Source organism: Apteryx rowi, unplaced genomic scaffold (genome assembly GCF_003343035.1).
Source record: "Apteryx rowi isolate R43461 unplaced genomic scaffold, aptRow1 scaffold_678, whole genome shotgun sequence".
NCBI lineage: Eukaryota > Metazoa > Chordata > Aves > Apterygiformes > Apterygidae > Apteryx > Apteryx rowi.
Window position 1 is genome coordinate 261,334 of NW_020450958.1, and position 16,876 is coordinate 278,209.

Sequence of the window (16,876 nt, forward strand, 5' to 3'; positions counted from 1 at the left end):
ACCAAACCAAATAAAAAACCAAACCAAATAAAAAACCAAACCCACATCTAAACCAAAACACCATTAGGGCCACTTCCTTCTCAGAGCTGGCATTCAGGGAAGAACTGCGTTGATTAATAATTATTCTAATATGACATAATTATAAAAGGTTGCTATTTTCAGTAACAAAGTCTCTGTCAACCTACCTAGCTAGGGTGATATTTTCCATACCTGGTATATGCTGCCTCAGGTTGAATGTGTGGGTTGGTCATTTTTTTTATTTTTTTAAACATTATTTAAATGCCAGTTTAAACAGTCTAACCACTTCTAATACTTCCCCTTATGTTTTGGGGACAGATTTGAGAAGCGGTTTTGTACAAAGTCCTGTATATCATTTCACCTCCACAAAATCCACCCAAATTCAGCCAGCTTATAAATCTTTGGGAAAGACTAGAGCAAACCCTGTTTACTTATTCTCAGTAGATAGTTATGTGAACTTTAAAATCCCCCAAATAATATTGCTGATTACGTTCAGGCTTTTCAAATTCTAGCACTGGTCAGCCTATACCAGCTTCAAAGAGGTGAACAGAGCCCGCTCCAGCTTAGCATTACAGAGATGAAGGCTGACCTTTCCTGTATGGCTGCTCTTCCCTGTGCTAAGGCTAAATACCAAAAGAGAGCGGGCACTTGGCCTCATCTTGTATTCTCAGGCATCCGCCTAAGGCCTCCAATGCAGCTGAAGATCCTCACATCTCACCACTCTCATGTGCGAGACCAATGATCAAATCTTGGTCTCTAACACTGGGCTGCACAAAGGATAATCACCTGCTACTGCTATCAGCTGTTCCCATAATGTATAAGGCATGAGTCTGCATTGTGAATATCCCCACCTGAGATATCTGAACCTGATTTTTCATAGAGCATGTAATATAATACAGCCTTCAACCTATCCAAACCATAACCTGTCAACTTCAACAGCAGCTGAGAATTGTTAGTGCTGTGCAAGTTATATCCCAGGGTCTCAAGTCAGGCATCCAGCAAATAAGGAACATAAAATTAATGCTGTTGTGTGGAAAAACTGGGTCTAAGTGACCTACTCTATAAACTGTATGAAAAACTAAGCCACAGAAGTCAGTTTTCCAGGGCGAGTAACCACTTTTTTTCTGCARTTCCCACTCTAATTCACCACACACTTGAAAATTACTGCCACGAACTAAGCAGAAGGCCCTAGAGACCGCAGTATCATTCAGTATCCCACCTGATCTGTCCCACCAAACAGGCCTTGTGCACAGACTGTTTTCCACAGACTTATTTTCCACAAGCTCCATGAATCACTCATTCAGTAACTGCAGATTATTTTTTTATATATATATATACACACACACACACACGCAAGGACAAATTGGGGTTGCACAGACACCTGCAATTACAGCATCTTTGAATTGGAATGTTTAACATTGTAAGTTTAATAATGTTCTCTTAACTTGAAATACTTATCCTACAAAAAAAGCCAGTTCTAAAACTGACAACATTGATACTTTATTGAATATAGATATTCTAGAAGTTATGAAAAATATTTTTGAAACCTTTAATAGGCAAAAAAGAGACTGAGCATCAATCTTTGGGTCTAAGTCACTGTTTACTAAAACTGCCCCTTAAAAAATTACTTGTCATTAAACATCAACAGAACTACCTGCTGCCAATGAATTATCCTTTTCTCAAAATATGAAGCAGATTATGCAATTCTTTACAAAACCAAAAAAAGTTAAAAAGCAGCAAGCTGTGAAACCAAATCTTTTCTGTCCAAAATAAAGTACAGACTGCAGTTCCAATCAAAGCTCAGGGTATCTCCAATCTGAGGTATACAACAGTGTGCCATCTTTTCAAAAGTTTGTTCCTTTGCCTTGAAAACATGAGGTGGTTCCGTTCAGCTCTATGTTAAAACTTCTGCTGATTTCATTGTGATATTTCATATCTACTGAATTCATAACTGCACATGTAGTGTGGAAATATATAACATATTATAATGGCTACAAATGTAATTATTTTGCATTCTTTGTCCATTTCTATCTGTAACTGTGCATAACTTGTAAGTTGAAGGCAATAAAGTTTACAAGTCAGTAAAAGATTTTCATAGAAAAGTCTGAGATTCTCAATTATACAAATAAGTTATATGCAATATTGTATTTCAAAAAAATGTGAATTTCAGTTTATCTTATACAATTGCTTAAAGTTAAGACAAGTTTTTCTTTTTTGTTTGGTTTTTTTTGTTTGTTTTTTTTACCTGATTTTGCTTTGTCTCTGAGCTTCTACAAGCTGGCTCTGTAAACTCCTGTTGTTCTCTGTCAATATCTGCATTTCCAGATGTAAGTTCACCAATTTGTTTAACTGTTCCTAAACAAGTCAGATTGGAAACATTTTATTTGAAGACAGAAATGCAATCCCTATTTTCATTTCTGGTGGAACCCATTTTTAAACTAAAATTGACAAGATAAAACTCTGAAAGAAAACACACACAGTTCTGTTTTGCAAAGACCTGCACAACCCTTCTATTTACAGTTTTGTTAAAAACTGGCTTTGGAAGAAGCCAAAACAGTTTCACCAGCAAAAGTAATATTAACATTGATATTCGTGCACAGTAAACAACTGAGCCCTTGGGAAAATGAGATATATGGACACCCCCAAAGTTACCACCGTCTGTGTAAAACTTCCCTATCACAGGAGACAAAGAGCTAGGAGATGCTCCCATTCCCAAGAAGCTGGCTAGTTACCACACTAGGCAAGATGACCAGGAGCTGCCTTCCTGCATTACTGGACTGACTGCTAATGAGAGCTCATTAAGACAGAATACGGAATTCACATTTACTTTAACCTAGCAGATTACCTATATAGAGTTTAATTTACAGTACCTTAAGTCTTAGAATTTCATCATTTTTAGCTCTTCGTTCTTCATTCAGTTCATGTACAAGATGCTCTAGAGTAATTGCAGAAGCCCTCCGATCAGCTATTTCTTGCTCATGAGTTTCCAAGATTTTTGCCAGATTCACATCAAAATTAGGGGGAGTTTTTGGACACTAGCAAGTTAAAAAAAACAACAACAAAATCAAACTATTAGGAAAGAATTATTTCTCCTATTTATTAGTTAGAGGGACATTTTAATAGTTAATTGGAGATGCATTAATAAATTCCTAGTAGACAAATGACCAATAACACATTTAACTTACAAACAAGGCGAATGGGATTTCAAAGTTCTCAATACATTGTCATTTCTGCTTTCAGCCTGAAGCCATAGTGTTAAGTTGTTAAACTTTTTCCATGAGCTAAGTTCTAATAGCCTTTACATTGAAAACATTTCTCTCAAATACCATACCTGAGGAAATGTTACTGAAGATGAGTCCACGAAGCAATCTATTTGCTTCATTTTTAATTCGTATTCATTCTTCCTCTTCTCCAGTTCTTCTGTCTTTTTATCCAACTATTAGAAACCCCAATGACAATTAGATTAGTGCATAACACTTGAAAAAATGTTAAAGAGCATACAGATCTCTATTTTGAGCAGACTATCCAAATACATACCATAGATGATTTAAAAGTCTTTTAGACTTCACTTTCATGGTTGTTTTCTATATTTACCCAATAAAATTGTTAATCACTCAACAGTTGCATTTAATAAGCATTGTTTAAAAGCATATATATACACTATATGTCTACATCTACATCTCTAATTGAATTTTGTTCTTGTTGCTGGCATTCTATTTTTTTTTGCCTTGGGAAYGTTTAATCTACATTTCAAAGGAATTGCCRGCAGAGATGAACTAATAAGCCCTTTGATGGCAAACACTACTGGTCAAAACATGATTTGATACCAAAAAGAAGAAAAAAATTTACTGATACAGGTTTAATTTCCTGGAATAAGACATGCTAACATGATAGAAGGACCCTTCTTTCCAAAATGACTCATCCTTATTAGAGTTTTTGCCAAAACAGGTAAGATATATTAGTTAGCACTATGACAGTTAGAACTATTAAAGTTTGGAAAAAGCTTAATATAGCTAATTGGTCTCCAAAGCTCCACTCTCAGATTGCATCCTTTACAGAGATCAATAATTATCTCCATTATATAATGATACTATTTGTGGACAAGCGCAAGTAGAGGAAAAGTAAACCCCTCATTTACACTGGTTATACTGCAGGTTACTCTATCATTCTGGGTACTGATAATTCTACTCTGCTTTTAGAGTTAACATTTTTGCCAGCTCTAGATACCTTGAACAAAGGCTAGATAACCTTTAAATACCTTGAAAAAAATCCTTTGAACTACTGCTGTGCTTTTACACCAAGAAGCACTGCTCACCAAGAGTACTGCATACAAAGTGCTCTAAAATTACAAGTAATCCCCCACCATTTCCACAAGCTATTAATAACCACAACTGCTCTCAAAGAGCTAATTATCAGAAGAATTTCTTGTTCTACCTGTTCCCTCAGTTCCTGGATTAGAGTTTCTTTCTTTGTTATGTCTTCCTGCGCACACTGAAGCAATGAATCGTGATTCTTAGAGGCCTCTGTCAGCCTTATCAGCTGCTCAGTGGTATGATGCAAATCTTCACACAGAAGGTCTCTCTATTTTAAGTTGATGGATGAGTAAAGATAGAAATATTAAACTAAGAGTTAACTGTAAAGCAGTTGTTTTAAGATGTTATTGTCATTGTTGCTAGAGACTGCTAACAACTACAAGCACCCCCCTTTTGCCTTCACTTTTTCTTCCTGAATTGTGGCAAGAATTCATCTATAAACTTCTTATCTTGGCAAGTTTTCCCAAATGCATTATCTTGGCTGCAGAACAAAAATGAGAACTATCTTACAATATAGTTAGTTATATATTTGTGAGAATCACCGTTTTCAAGTATAATATACACTAAAAAAGATACAATTTAAAAAATAAAAGGCTAGAAAGGAAGGTCTAGATTTTAACCCACATTGAATTAGTGATTTTTACAGCTTTCTACTGCACTACTATTCTGTAGATACTTCTGATTTGTTCTAGCATCTAGACTCCAGTCCCCTGATCTGACAGGGCATCATACCTCCATGAGGCGTGTTAGCATAGAAGGGGAAAAAGTATTTAGTATCATAAACACCACCTTCGCTTAGTTCCAAAGAGATCTTCTCATCCAGTCAAAAAAGTATGAAGGAAATTAGTAACTGATGAACAAACTCAAAAGAAGGGGAGACCCTATAATTTCATCAGGAGCCAGATATACCCAAGGATAACACCATGGTAAGAATGCAGTTACTTCTGCTAAAAAACCCCAAACAATCCAAAACAAACAAACAAAACCAATTTACTTGGCAGGAAATTTAGCCTGGGATTCCATAGTCAATTTTAGGTCAAATTTAGGTATGGTTATAAGTGAAGTCAGTCTGTTCTTTAAGCATAGTGGAAATGTATCAAAAGGTGGCGTTTGAGAAGCACACACTACTCTGGAAGACCTCGTTATTGCTCTCTGATTGGACTAAGCATATGTAATATGACTGAGTATCTTGTAGAACCTGAAATTAGTCATAAGGACAGGGCAGTTGTTTTGACTGAAGGACATATTCTCCAAAATAATGGGAAGGGCAATAAGAGGAAAGACCAAATTAAAAAAGTTACAATTATAAAAGCAAAACTGCAGTTGAATTAACCATGCATCCTAAATCTGTTTCCAGCAGGTGGAGCTTTTGGTTAAAATTATGAGTAAAGAGAAAAAACTGTCTAATAATGTAGCAGTGGRGAAGAGATAATGTTAACTATATTCTTCTGCCTATTTTACTTTCTCAGCTGCATCATCTAATGCTGCTGTTAAATTCAGCCTCCTCAGTTGCCTTAACAAGAATTAAACCAGGCTTTTAGCATAGGTTTTTATAAAATATTTATATAAAATAATGTGATAATTTAACAGAATTTGTCAGGTATTTCATTAAAAATTCCTTTCAGAACATCCTAACCAGTTATATTTGAACTAAAATGAGGTTAAGTTTTATACTAGTATTTTAAGCAAACACACATACAACTCCTCTGTTAAACAGATAATCACAATACATCAACATTAATGCTTTTACCTCAATGTTATCTGCTATTTGTTTTCTCTCCAAGGCTTCCATCAGTTCTTCAATCTTCTTTTCCTGATCCTCTATGATTCCTTTGCTTTCTTCTTTTGCAGCCAAAACAGAATTATACTTGCACTAAGAAAAAGGTTAAATTAAATTTTAGAATAGAAATGAAAACATGTTATCAGAGTGTTGCCAAGCATAATATAAATAAGTGTATATCATAAATCTTATGACAACTATAAACTTCATGTTTAAAAACTCATCCGAGTCAGTGACACTAAAACTAGAGTGAAATGTCATACTTGCTCAATTCTACAAACTGTGGGTTACTAAAAATTTGTTGTCAGAAGTAAAGAAAAGTTATTAATTTAATATGTATTAACCACTACAAACATCCATTATTGATAAAAGAGATATGTAGAAATTAGTCTCAGGAACATCTTGTCCTTCGGACCTTTTGGATTCATAGTTCATACATATATAGCATCTAAAACATTCCATTGGTTGCTCTATCAGTTTCTAAATAAGATCTGTTTTAATAAATAAGATGCATCTTATTTATACATAGGTTACTCACGTAAGTAGTTTATATTTATAGATGTAGAAAATAATCATTTCTCAGTTACAGTTCACATAAAAATTGACTCTCTCAAAAATGAATTTACTGAATTCAGCTTCAATTGTCAATGTCTTAAATCACCAAATTCCCAGAAAATCTAAACGTGACTGTCAGCTGAGCGTAGCTTACAGGATGTGAATAGGTCCCTTCAGAGACACTGCTCTTTACCCACCACGTGGAAAGAGTTCAGTTTTCAAGACAGCCTTAGGCATAAAATGTTCAGAAGATTTCAACATGTCAAAACAAAGAAGTTTCCTTCCATAACACTACAGCAAGTTATGCTGTTTGAGACCCGTGATAAGACATGTCATTGCCTTCCATTTCTGCAAAACTACACTGTGTCCTTCAGAATGACAGAACATACATTTATGTCCTCCAGCTCTCTTGTCAGCCCATCTATGGACTCAGTTTTACGATTAGTTGAAGACCTCAGCTCCTGGATCTGTCTCATCAAGTCGGTTACAACTTCCTGCAGCATAAGAAAAAAGTTAGTCCTGATTTATTTAAATTTATTTACTACTGGACATTGTTTGGTGTATAATTTGTCAATTCCAAATTTCAAACAGACATTTGAAAATGAGGCCTCAATACGTGCATGTAAAGGAGTACCAGGAAATGCGCTGTTAAATCATGAACTTTTGTCCTAAGCACTTATTGAAAGAATTAAATAACCTGCTGTGCTAATTGTAAGAGAAGACTAGCCCCCAGTACAAAAGCTTTAGACTCAGGCCGTGACGCATTTCTAAYAGGAGATTACAATTACTATAGTTTAAGGTCAGATTTGTAAGGGAAAAAGGTACATTCAGAAACACCRCTGGGCTGACAGTACCAGATTCTTTTGGCCCTACACATCAGATTTGCTTTTAGCACAGAAAAAGCAACACTTGAAACAATGTATCGTGTTGATTAATGAACACACTATGCAATTTCTTATACCTATTTTACATATAGCATAAATGTTTGTGCTATAGGAACTTTTGTTATTCAAGCTTTCTAAAAACTAGAGCAGTCTTTGCATGTAAAAGTGCTTTGATTTTATTGATAAGATATCATAATCACAGTCAAGTTCTCACGATGTCTTATCTTTTCTATTAGCCCATTACAACACTAACTGCAAGGCTGTGTTAATCAGCAGGGGAATTATACATGAATTCTCCACTGGATGTTTTGCCCACCAGATAGCTAAACCCTGTGCTGTCCTTTTTCCCCCTCTCCCCCTTCTCTCCTTTCTCCAGTTATCTTCTTGTATTTCCTCTAAAAGTATACCAGTTTTCTCCCATCCTGCAAACTCCATGCCAGTAAAAGGTAGAATTTATTTTACCTGGATACACAGCCAGACTTGCCTAGAACCACAGAATTACCAAGAATCATAGAAAGGTTTTGGGCTTTCAACTCTGCTTCAGAGCATGTAGTTACCTGCAAAACCTGGATATCAGTAACAGAAATAAGCCCAAACCTTATCTGCATCATTTGTCTTCTTCAAAGAAGCAATCATCTCCTCAGCAGCAGCCAGCTTCTGTTCCAATTTCTGCAGCTTTGCTTCCTAGAAGAAATATTAGTTGTGAAAGATAGCCTTAATTACTTTTGAAATATGTTTGATATACGCACAAARCTATGAAATAAATGGAAGGAACTAAGTTGCTTACCTTACTGGGAAAAAAAAAAAGCAGTAACAAAGTCATCTGAAACTTGAGAACTCTACATTTATTTTACTGTTAATCTACAGAACAGTCAGTTCACCAATAAGAATGCTATTAATGCACACAGAAATCCATAAACATATGATTTAGAGTCATTTAACTCTGCTGTTGTACCTGCTGCTCACATCGTGTCATCATTTCARAGGATGGTTTCTCCACCTGTGCACTTTCAAGTACTTTCAAGAGCTCCCTGGAATAGAAAATATGTTCCTTGGGAGAACTGTAATCAGAATGTAAGAGCTTTAACAAGGATCAAGCCATATCAGTTTATTCTTAGTTACATTTCATTTTGAAAGAGTTCTTTAACAACCAGCTTCTTAGTACCACATAAAACACTTAGTTCAATTACTAGTCATACACTGCTCTCAGTGTTGGAACTTTATCTTTGACATGAAGAACTACATCTATAACGTTAATTGAATACATAAAAATGCAGCATTGTTCTACAATGAATAAATTAAAAAAAATCATTATGCAATCTTTTCTACAGAACTGGGGACAAACACATCTACCAAAAGGGTCCCTTACTAAATAAAAGTCTAGCATAGGACAAAACCTTTGAAGCCAGGTGGAAATAAACCCCGCACACAATCGAAACTCACTTTGAATTGTTTTCTTTGTCTTCTTGGAGTTGTAATGTTAGTTTTTGATTATGTTCTTTTTCTGTTTTCAGGAGTTTCAAGAGGTTCTAGAATATGAAAATAAGTGTTGCTATAACAATTCTAGATGAAGATTTTTGAGACAACTTAAAATATGCAAGTTACAATGTGAGGCTTTTAGAATAATTTAAACCAAAATAAAAATCAAAACAACTCCTAGCATGCAGTTTAAAGTATTAGACTATGAGGAATCTAAAAACATGATTTTCAATCTGTCAGTGTTCCTTTAAACACTGAAAGAGAAATTTTACAGCAAACTTGCTGAGCAGGCAAACAGTGAACACTGCGGAAAAGCAGGCAAAATCGTTTGCAAAAGCCCTTGAGCAACCTCATTGCTGTTTTGCAGTCACTGCAGTCTGACAGCTTTTCAAGGACAGCATCAACTAAATTGCAGGACAGTGATCCAACACAAAAAGGCATAGATCATTTTAACAAGGTCACTACCACTATACAAAGTAGCTCCTTACAARTTTTTCAGAGATGGAATAAATAAGCTAGTCTTAGCTAGCACTGAGATCAAAGATAACCAGCATTTCAATGTCAGGGTTCTTTTCCAAAGTGGTTTCTTATTCCTTTACTAATTAATCCATCTCCCTCAAAATTCCCGGAGCAATTTCTTCAGCCAAAGAACTTACTACTTCATCAGGCTATTGGATATTTCTTCTAGCCTGTGGTTGCAAAAATCTTGCACTAGGTTTAAAAAAAAAATCTGGATGCATCTTCCAGATGAGACCATTAGGAAACCTATTATTACTGTGGAACCTATTATCAATTATTTAATAGCATGGATTAAATAATCTGGCTTCATGAGGAAACGGATAATAAAGTCTTTTAAAATCCTTGACTGTCTTACACAAAGCTCAGTTTTCATTGCTTCAGCTTCTTGCTTTCTCTCCTCRAGCTGTTGCTTCAGTTGATCAGTCTCAAACTTCGTTACTTCTTGCAAATTTTCATAGTCATCCTGCAGGCTTGCTTTTTCTTCAAGAATCTTTTCATGTTCTAGCCTTTATTAAAAAGCCCCACAATATTGAGAGATAAGAATTTGTTCCATTATAAAAATGCCCTGATCAATTACATTTTACAAGCTTGAGACAATCTACAGAGTATAGTCTTATTTTAGAAAAAAGTGACTATGACATAAGGGGTGACATTTTTAATGAGAACCCCCAAATTTATGAAGGGGACAAGAGCTTTAAGGGACACTGGCAGAGATGACAGAGTGGCCCCTAGAAATAATATACTTCCTTCCCAAATTCTATACACGTAGAAATTTTAGTCACTTGTCTTGATCATGGTGCTCCGCCTTTTTTTTTTTTTTTTTTAAATGGTTGCTCTACAAAAAAACCACCATAACTATCAAAATGATCCTGGGTACCTAGACTATCTGCTTAATTGATACTTGGGTTATTTGTCCCATTCAAAAATCTTTCCATATTCTGGGCAAGTATGGATTATCTCCCTTTAAACTCTTGCCCTGAAGATGTATTTTATTTGATCTTTCACAAAAGGAAAAAGCTAAGAGGGATAAAAGAGCTGCTAGACAAGTGTYATGAGTCATGTTATTAATAGAGAGCCCACGGTAAGAATATTTACCACATACCCTCCAAAAGTCAGTACTTTTGCTAATACTTTTGCTAACACACTTAGTACTAATACAATACAATGCCAATATATTGGAGACATCACAACATTGAGTTTCTATTCCAGGTTCCCAGTCTCACAATGCATCACTCAAAAGATGACTTCAGCTAAGACAGGACTATAATGCAATAACATAGTTAAGCTTTCCAGGCAAAAAATCACYGTTAACTTAGTTGCACTAATAATTAAAAACATCATTGATTTCCAACTCCTCATAATAATTAATGTAAATTATTGCACACAATGCAGTGAGCTTTTCAGGCTTCAATTGGCTAGTTCCAGTTTTATTTTTGTGGTTGCTTTCTGCTTGTATTTTTAGATCAGCATCATTATGTCACCTGCTTCTTGGGAACAGACTGAAGAGTAGTAGTCATTTTTAGGATGAAATTGGAAAAAAATTCATGCCTCTTCAGCCACTTTATTTAGCTTATGAAGATCAAAAAGCTTACAGGTATATCCTATTTAATGGAAAAGTGCTATAGCAAACCAATATTGAAATTAAGAAAGCCTTGTTTTAGTATTTTTCTGCTAATTTCACCATGTTCTGCTAAGACTCAGAAAGAGGCAGGAAAGACTTCAGCAAGAAATAAGGGAAGGACATAAGCATAAAATAACAACTAAAAAAAAAAAAAGATRTTAAAGTGTAAGGTTACATTACAGAAAAGTAGAACTAAACCACTGGACGCATTTGGAAGGAAGGTTAAGATATTTCACCAGGTTGCCAACATACCTGACGCTGTCCAGCTGGAACTGTACATCCATATGTCTACCAGAAAGCTGACTCATTTCCTTCTCTTGCTTTTCCCTAAAGGTGCTATACTCCAGTTTCACAGCAGACAGCTCCTTATCTGCAGACTGCAGCACAATGCGCAAATCATGGACCTCGCTTGTTAATACTGTTGAAAACCAAACAAACATTTTAGTTTTCCAAATAAATAAAATATATGCTAGATACAGGAAAATGAACACTGCAGAATGTCACGTGAAAGCCTCTCAAAACTTTACACATTTTCAGTRGAATTAACCTTGGAAATAAAACAAAAAAGGGATTTATAAAAGGAAAAGGTCTATTAAATGTAGACTTTGAAATAAAGAGTAGAGACAGAATCAAAAAGATTCTAGAGGATATTGGAAATTTCTGCATTTCCATAGACTGATAATGGATTTTCCCTCTATTTTTAGTTAATATTTTCTCTTTAAATACTAATATTCTCTACTCCTTCACATTCACAGTCAAAGAGTAATTATCAATATTGTATACTGTGCAAAAGTAGGCAGATAAAAGGCTATTCTGGCAGTATTACACATTTTTTTTCTTTAAATCAAACCTGTAAGACATTTAGTATCTTAAACCAAAACAGCTACTTGTCATGTGCCATTCTTAATTCAAAACATTAAGGTTCCTCAAAACTTCACAGAGAATTTCTGTGTTACATTGACTTACTATCAGTCTTGCTCTGAGTGTCTTGAAATTGCTTTTCAAGCAACTTTATCTGTTCAAGGAGCTCCTGGCACTCTTTATTCCAGTCATTTCTTTCTGATGAAAAAAGCTTAAGAGAAGAGAAGTAAAATTTTTGAATGGAAGGGAGCATAGGAATGGCTAAGTCAGGCTTGTAACAATAATAATGTGTTAAAATATTTCTTTAGCTGATTATATAAAGATTAATTTTCTGGTAAACCTGACGTAGTTTGGTAAACCTGAAATCCATACAAGTCCAACAAAAATTATTTCAATACAACTGAAGAAGTGAAGTTATCTAAGGAGAAAGTGTTCATTTAAAAGCAATCCACAGCTTGGGAGATGAGTGCTGTTCCAAAACTGAAATATCTGGAACAGGACTGTTACAGGAAGAGTTCAAGCCTTCTTTGTCATTTTCTACGTTAAAATCAAAACAACTAATTAAGGAAAACTTGTAAATATTTTATATAGTAATGACACTTCAGTTCAGTTACAATAAGACAAGCAGTATTTTCAACATTCCAAAGTTTTCACAGTTTTTGGTAACTATTGRTGTTTCTCAGAAAATCATGAGGTTGGCCAAATATAAGCACAGACATCTTGTCTATTGCTTATGTTCTGGTTTAAGAGCGAGTAGGCTCAAAATTGCACCATATTTCTTAAACTACAGTGTTAATTGTCGTCCCTGTCTTTCTGCCCAGCCCTGGGCTATGATTCTAGTAAATTTTTCAAAAGAAAATACAAGCAATGCTTCAGACCTCACTGAAAGACACAATAGTTTGAGTGTGATAGATTTCAGCCTGTCATATATATGTATAGACACACACATACACATATACATACATACATGCACACACACTCACAGAAGTCCCTGCATTATACTGTTCTCTCACCTCCTGTATTTGTGCAGAATGATGCTCTAGCTTATTAATATGCTGCTGAAGTTTTATATTCTTGCTTTCCTCTTCATCCAGCTTTGTCTGCATTGTGCTCAGTTGTTCCTGCGACACAACAGACATTCAAAATTAGAACACCTGTCTTCGAGTTATTCTCACATGCCATATGGCAGTCTGTGCATACTAAATATAAAAATGTCAACTACTTTAATTTTTTGTGACCTGAAACAACAGAAAACAGAACATTCAGAATACCTAAGTGGCTGATCTCTCTCCTCTTGCTGACTAAACTGCCAGAATACAAGGAGATCCATCAGACCACATAAGGACTGAATCCTACAAACACYTGTGTGTGCTTAGTCTTCAGGCACATGCTTATCTTAGAGAAATAAGACTTTAAACAGAAGTTATTCAAAATATACACTAGCTAAATTTCTTACAGATCTCTGCACTATGGTAAACAAAGAGGGATTTTGGCTGTTCTGCAAGGTTTTACACACACTGAAGTTAGTTCCATATCCTCAGGAGGAGTTCAGCTAAATTTGTAGTGCTCTTCTATTCAGGAAAGGTACAACCCAATTAAGGTATAATGGCGGGCAAGCAATATTTGGCAGGTTTCTTCAAAAAACCTAGTTGTATATTAAGCTCGGGTGTTGTTCCAAATGCATTTGTCACAGACTTACCTAGAAGTTTCCTTAAAAACAAGCTATCAGGGCAGAATAGTGAAGTTTAAATGTCCCTGAGTATCTATGAAACTACAGTTTGCTGAGAAATGTAAACAAGACATTCCCCAGACAGAATGCATAGCAAGTTTCAGCTCCACACATCATTAAGATATCAGCTCCCAATCACTTTCAATATTTCCACTCTAAGTCCTCTTAAGGACAATGTATAATTAGAGAATTGTTTCATGAAGCCTTAAGTATTTGTCAAGTGCTTCAGTTTTACAGTTAAAACACAATCTTGTTGGGGTGGGRGGGGAGGGGAATGGGATGGGACAGGACAACAAAGCTATTTCCTGACAAAACTTGCTCTAAAAATAAGATATATACTTCAGTTTTATTCAGAACATTCACCTGTGCCACTTTGAGTTCCTCCGCAATGGCCTCATATGCTTGTTCATTCATCTCTGGGGGAACGGGCTCTTTAAAAATGTCATCCATCATCTCTCCAGAACGCTGAAAATCTTCAGAATGATAATCTAAGATTTCTGGGCTTATTCGAGGCACTAGGCGAGACCTTAGCTGGTAGGCTTTTGTTGGAGTGGTTATGTTCTGTTATAAAAATTACAAAGCAGTCTTTATTTTAACTATAAAACAGCATTAGGCTTTGTCTGGCAACATATTTAACAGTTTATAAGCAGAATGAAATAAAACGCTTAAAGCCAGTCACAATTCTATACCACTACAGTTTTTCAGATTTGTCATCTGATTACAAGTAGCAGTGATTCAGAAAACATTTCAGAATAAAAACCAGCATTTTTAGTTTATCACAGAGATTATATGCCAGAACACTAGTTAGGTAAAGGATCATACTAATAAAATCTCTGTTCTCAAGCAATTCATAAGTAATTATGTATGGCTTTAAATGCACTTCTTGTACCTTAAGAGTTTCTCTATGTAGTTTGTGTAATTGAGAGACTTCTCGGCGCTTGTGTGCTTTGGTTGCCTCCAAAATGTTTTCAAGATGTTGGTTTGCTTTCCGAAGGGATTGAAGCTCTGATTCCAGTTCCATATGCTTTTTCCTGTTCAGAAAATATGTTACTACTGTCAAAAAGCTAGTATGCTCACCATCATCAATAAAAATAAGGTGCCATATTGGCAGTGAGCATCATACTGAAGCTGAACTCTTGCCCACACCCCCTAACACCCTCCCAGTTAAAAGGCTAGGAAGCTTATTTCTGGTTGCACAATGAAGAAAATACACAGATAACTAAACATGTCAGAAAAAAATCCATTACATACTAAGAAATAAGCTGAGAGCTCTGCAATTCCTTTTAAAAGAAAGGGATATCACCCACACCAATGTGATTTTAAGATTTAAAAGTGTTATCCAGTTATATGAGAAGTCTGAACTGGTGGTGGCCAGGATTAAAGAAAATCCTTTAAAGATTCCCCCCCCCCCTTTTTTTTTTGAAATGCTGCTCTATTAAGATTATTTTGTAAAGGGTACTTTAACTAAAAAAATCCATCAGTTGAACAGAAATTTGGGAATATTTTTCAGTAGGTATTTTGCAGAGCTGCCTGTTACTACTGTGACAGTTTGCCTTACTGACATAATAGCAGGGTCAAAGTCTACAGACAAAAAGAAATACATTTCACCTTTTGGGAGTTTAATGCTATCACTTTCCCTCACAATTTTAGAATCTGCAACAAGATTCTAAGAAAAATGCCAGTAATTGATTTCAGTGTCTCTAGAGTGCAATTCTAGGGGCACCAGGCAGAAAATGTACTTCCATTTCTGCCTCCTCACAGTTTTAGGTAAAATAGCTTTGTAACGTCCTTTTCTCACATTCACGCAGTTGTACAAATCAGTACAAGTGACAATGTAGATGCAAGCTAAAACAAACAAAAACCAGGTCCCTCTTGCCTTCCAGGTGTATACTGTGCTTGCTTGAAATGCAAYTATTTTTTCTTGTATCTGAAGGCACAGGACCTGAATTTTTCAAAAACTGAGTTGAATCAGATTAAGCCACGTGTTTGCATGTGAATACACATGTAAGTGAAGGTATTATCAAGGCCTTTCACACTATCTTGTGCCGGCCTCATGGAGAACAGTGACAGTAAAGTCTCTACTACATTAGTAAGGACAAAGTAGACCCTCATGTTTAGATGCCAAAGCAAATGGACATTAATGAACAGTTGATGCTGTGTCTTCACTCTAGTTTGATTTAAATCTCTGTAATACAGTATAATAAGTCTTGGGATGATGGTGTTAGTGCTTTCTTAAAAATCTCTGAAGAGGAGACAAAAATTATCAGATTAGCCAAAAATTTTCTGGAGTGCTTGGATTCTACATTTACGGAGATTACAACTTACAGCCTTAAAAAGACTATAGTAAGTAGTGTTGCACTGAAAAATGCATATGGAAATGCATCAATTATTATTACCCATCACTGCTTCTATCTCTAATATGTCAGTTACTGAAAATACTTCCAAAACACACAGAGTGAGCCAAACACTCCCTGTTCCGTTAAGTGGGTGTCTATCAGAATTTCAGAGGATGTGCGTCTCCTGCATACTGTGAAGCATTGTTTTGTATCTTAGCATAAAGAGGAGCTTGTGGAAAGAAAGAAATTTGCCACAGTGCAGACATGCCTTCAGGGCGCTTTACTGTTCCTTCCTAGCCCGTAACTGGGATGAATTGGAAAGGATTTTGTGTCTATGTCCTGTTTTTCTTAACTCTTAAATGCAAAAAACATATTTAGGCTCTATATCCAGGATCTGAGCCTAATTTTTTATATCACTACTTATATTAATCTAAAAAAAGACATTCAAATATTAAAGACATTTCTATACTGTTTTGTCTCACTTGGTTAGCTCTTTAAATTCTTCATATTCTTGTTTTGAACTTGCCAGTTCGCTTTGAGTATGCAGCAGACGTGCTTTCAGCCTTTCAACAGATGCCACAGAGTTGCCCTCTACTGATATGGTGGTGGAATATAAGTGATGACCTAAAGAACAAAATATATACCCTCTTAAAACAGAGTAGCTTTAAAAAAAGTTTTACCAAAATAAAAGCATTTGCAGGCTTTCGAACAGAACAAAATGAGTAGTTGCAACAGTCCACATGAAAAAACGAGTAGAATAATTAGTATTACTACAGCCTTC

At 35.5% G+C, this 16,876-nt stretch overlaps 1 protein-coding gene across 1 annotated transcript in view; it reads right to left on the reverse strand.

Annotated features, from left to right (window-relative positions):
• The window catches only part of KIF15 (kinesin family member 15), a 38,252-nt gene that overhangs the window by 5,506 nt on the left and 15,870 nt on the right, over positions 1 to 16,876 (reverse strand). The window contains exons 15-30 of the mRNA XM_026085822.1: positions 16,578 to 16,719; positions 14,649 to 14,790; positions 14,123 to 14,320; positions 13,044 to 13,151; positions 12,136 to 12,241; positions 11,422 to 11,587; positions 9,904 to 10,054; positions 8,994 to 9,079; positions 8,506 to 8,581; positions 8,148 to 8,234; positions 7,056 to 7,160; positions 6,082 to 6,204; positions 4,453 to 4,599; positions 3,350 to 3,454; positions 2,889 to 3,053; positions 2,264 to 2,373 (exon numbers count right to left, since the gene is read on the reverse strand). Of these exons, the coding sequence (XP_025941607.1) occupies positions 2,264 to 2,373; positions 2,889 to 3,053; positions 3,350 to 3,454; positions 4,453 to 4,599; positions 6,082 to 6,204; positions 7,056 to 7,160; positions 8,148 to 8,234; positions 8,506 to 8,581; positions 8,994 to 9,079; positions 9,904 to 10,054; positions 11,422 to 11,587; positions 12,136 to 12,241; positions 13,044 to 13,151; positions 14,123 to 14,320; positions 14,649 to 14,790; positions 16,578 to 16,719 (2,017 nt within the window). The remainder of the gene's footprint in view (positions 1 to 2,263; positions 2,374 to 2,888; positions 3,054 to 3,349; positions 3,455 to 4,452; positions 4,600 to 6,081; positions 6,205 to 7,055; positions 7,161 to 8,147; positions 8,235 to 8,505; positions 8,582 to 8,993; positions 9,080 to 9,903; positions 10,055 to 11,421; positions 11,588 to 12,135; positions 12,242 to 13,043; positions 13,152 to 14,122; positions 14,321 to 14,648; positions 14,791 to 16,577; positions 16,720 to 16,876) is intronic.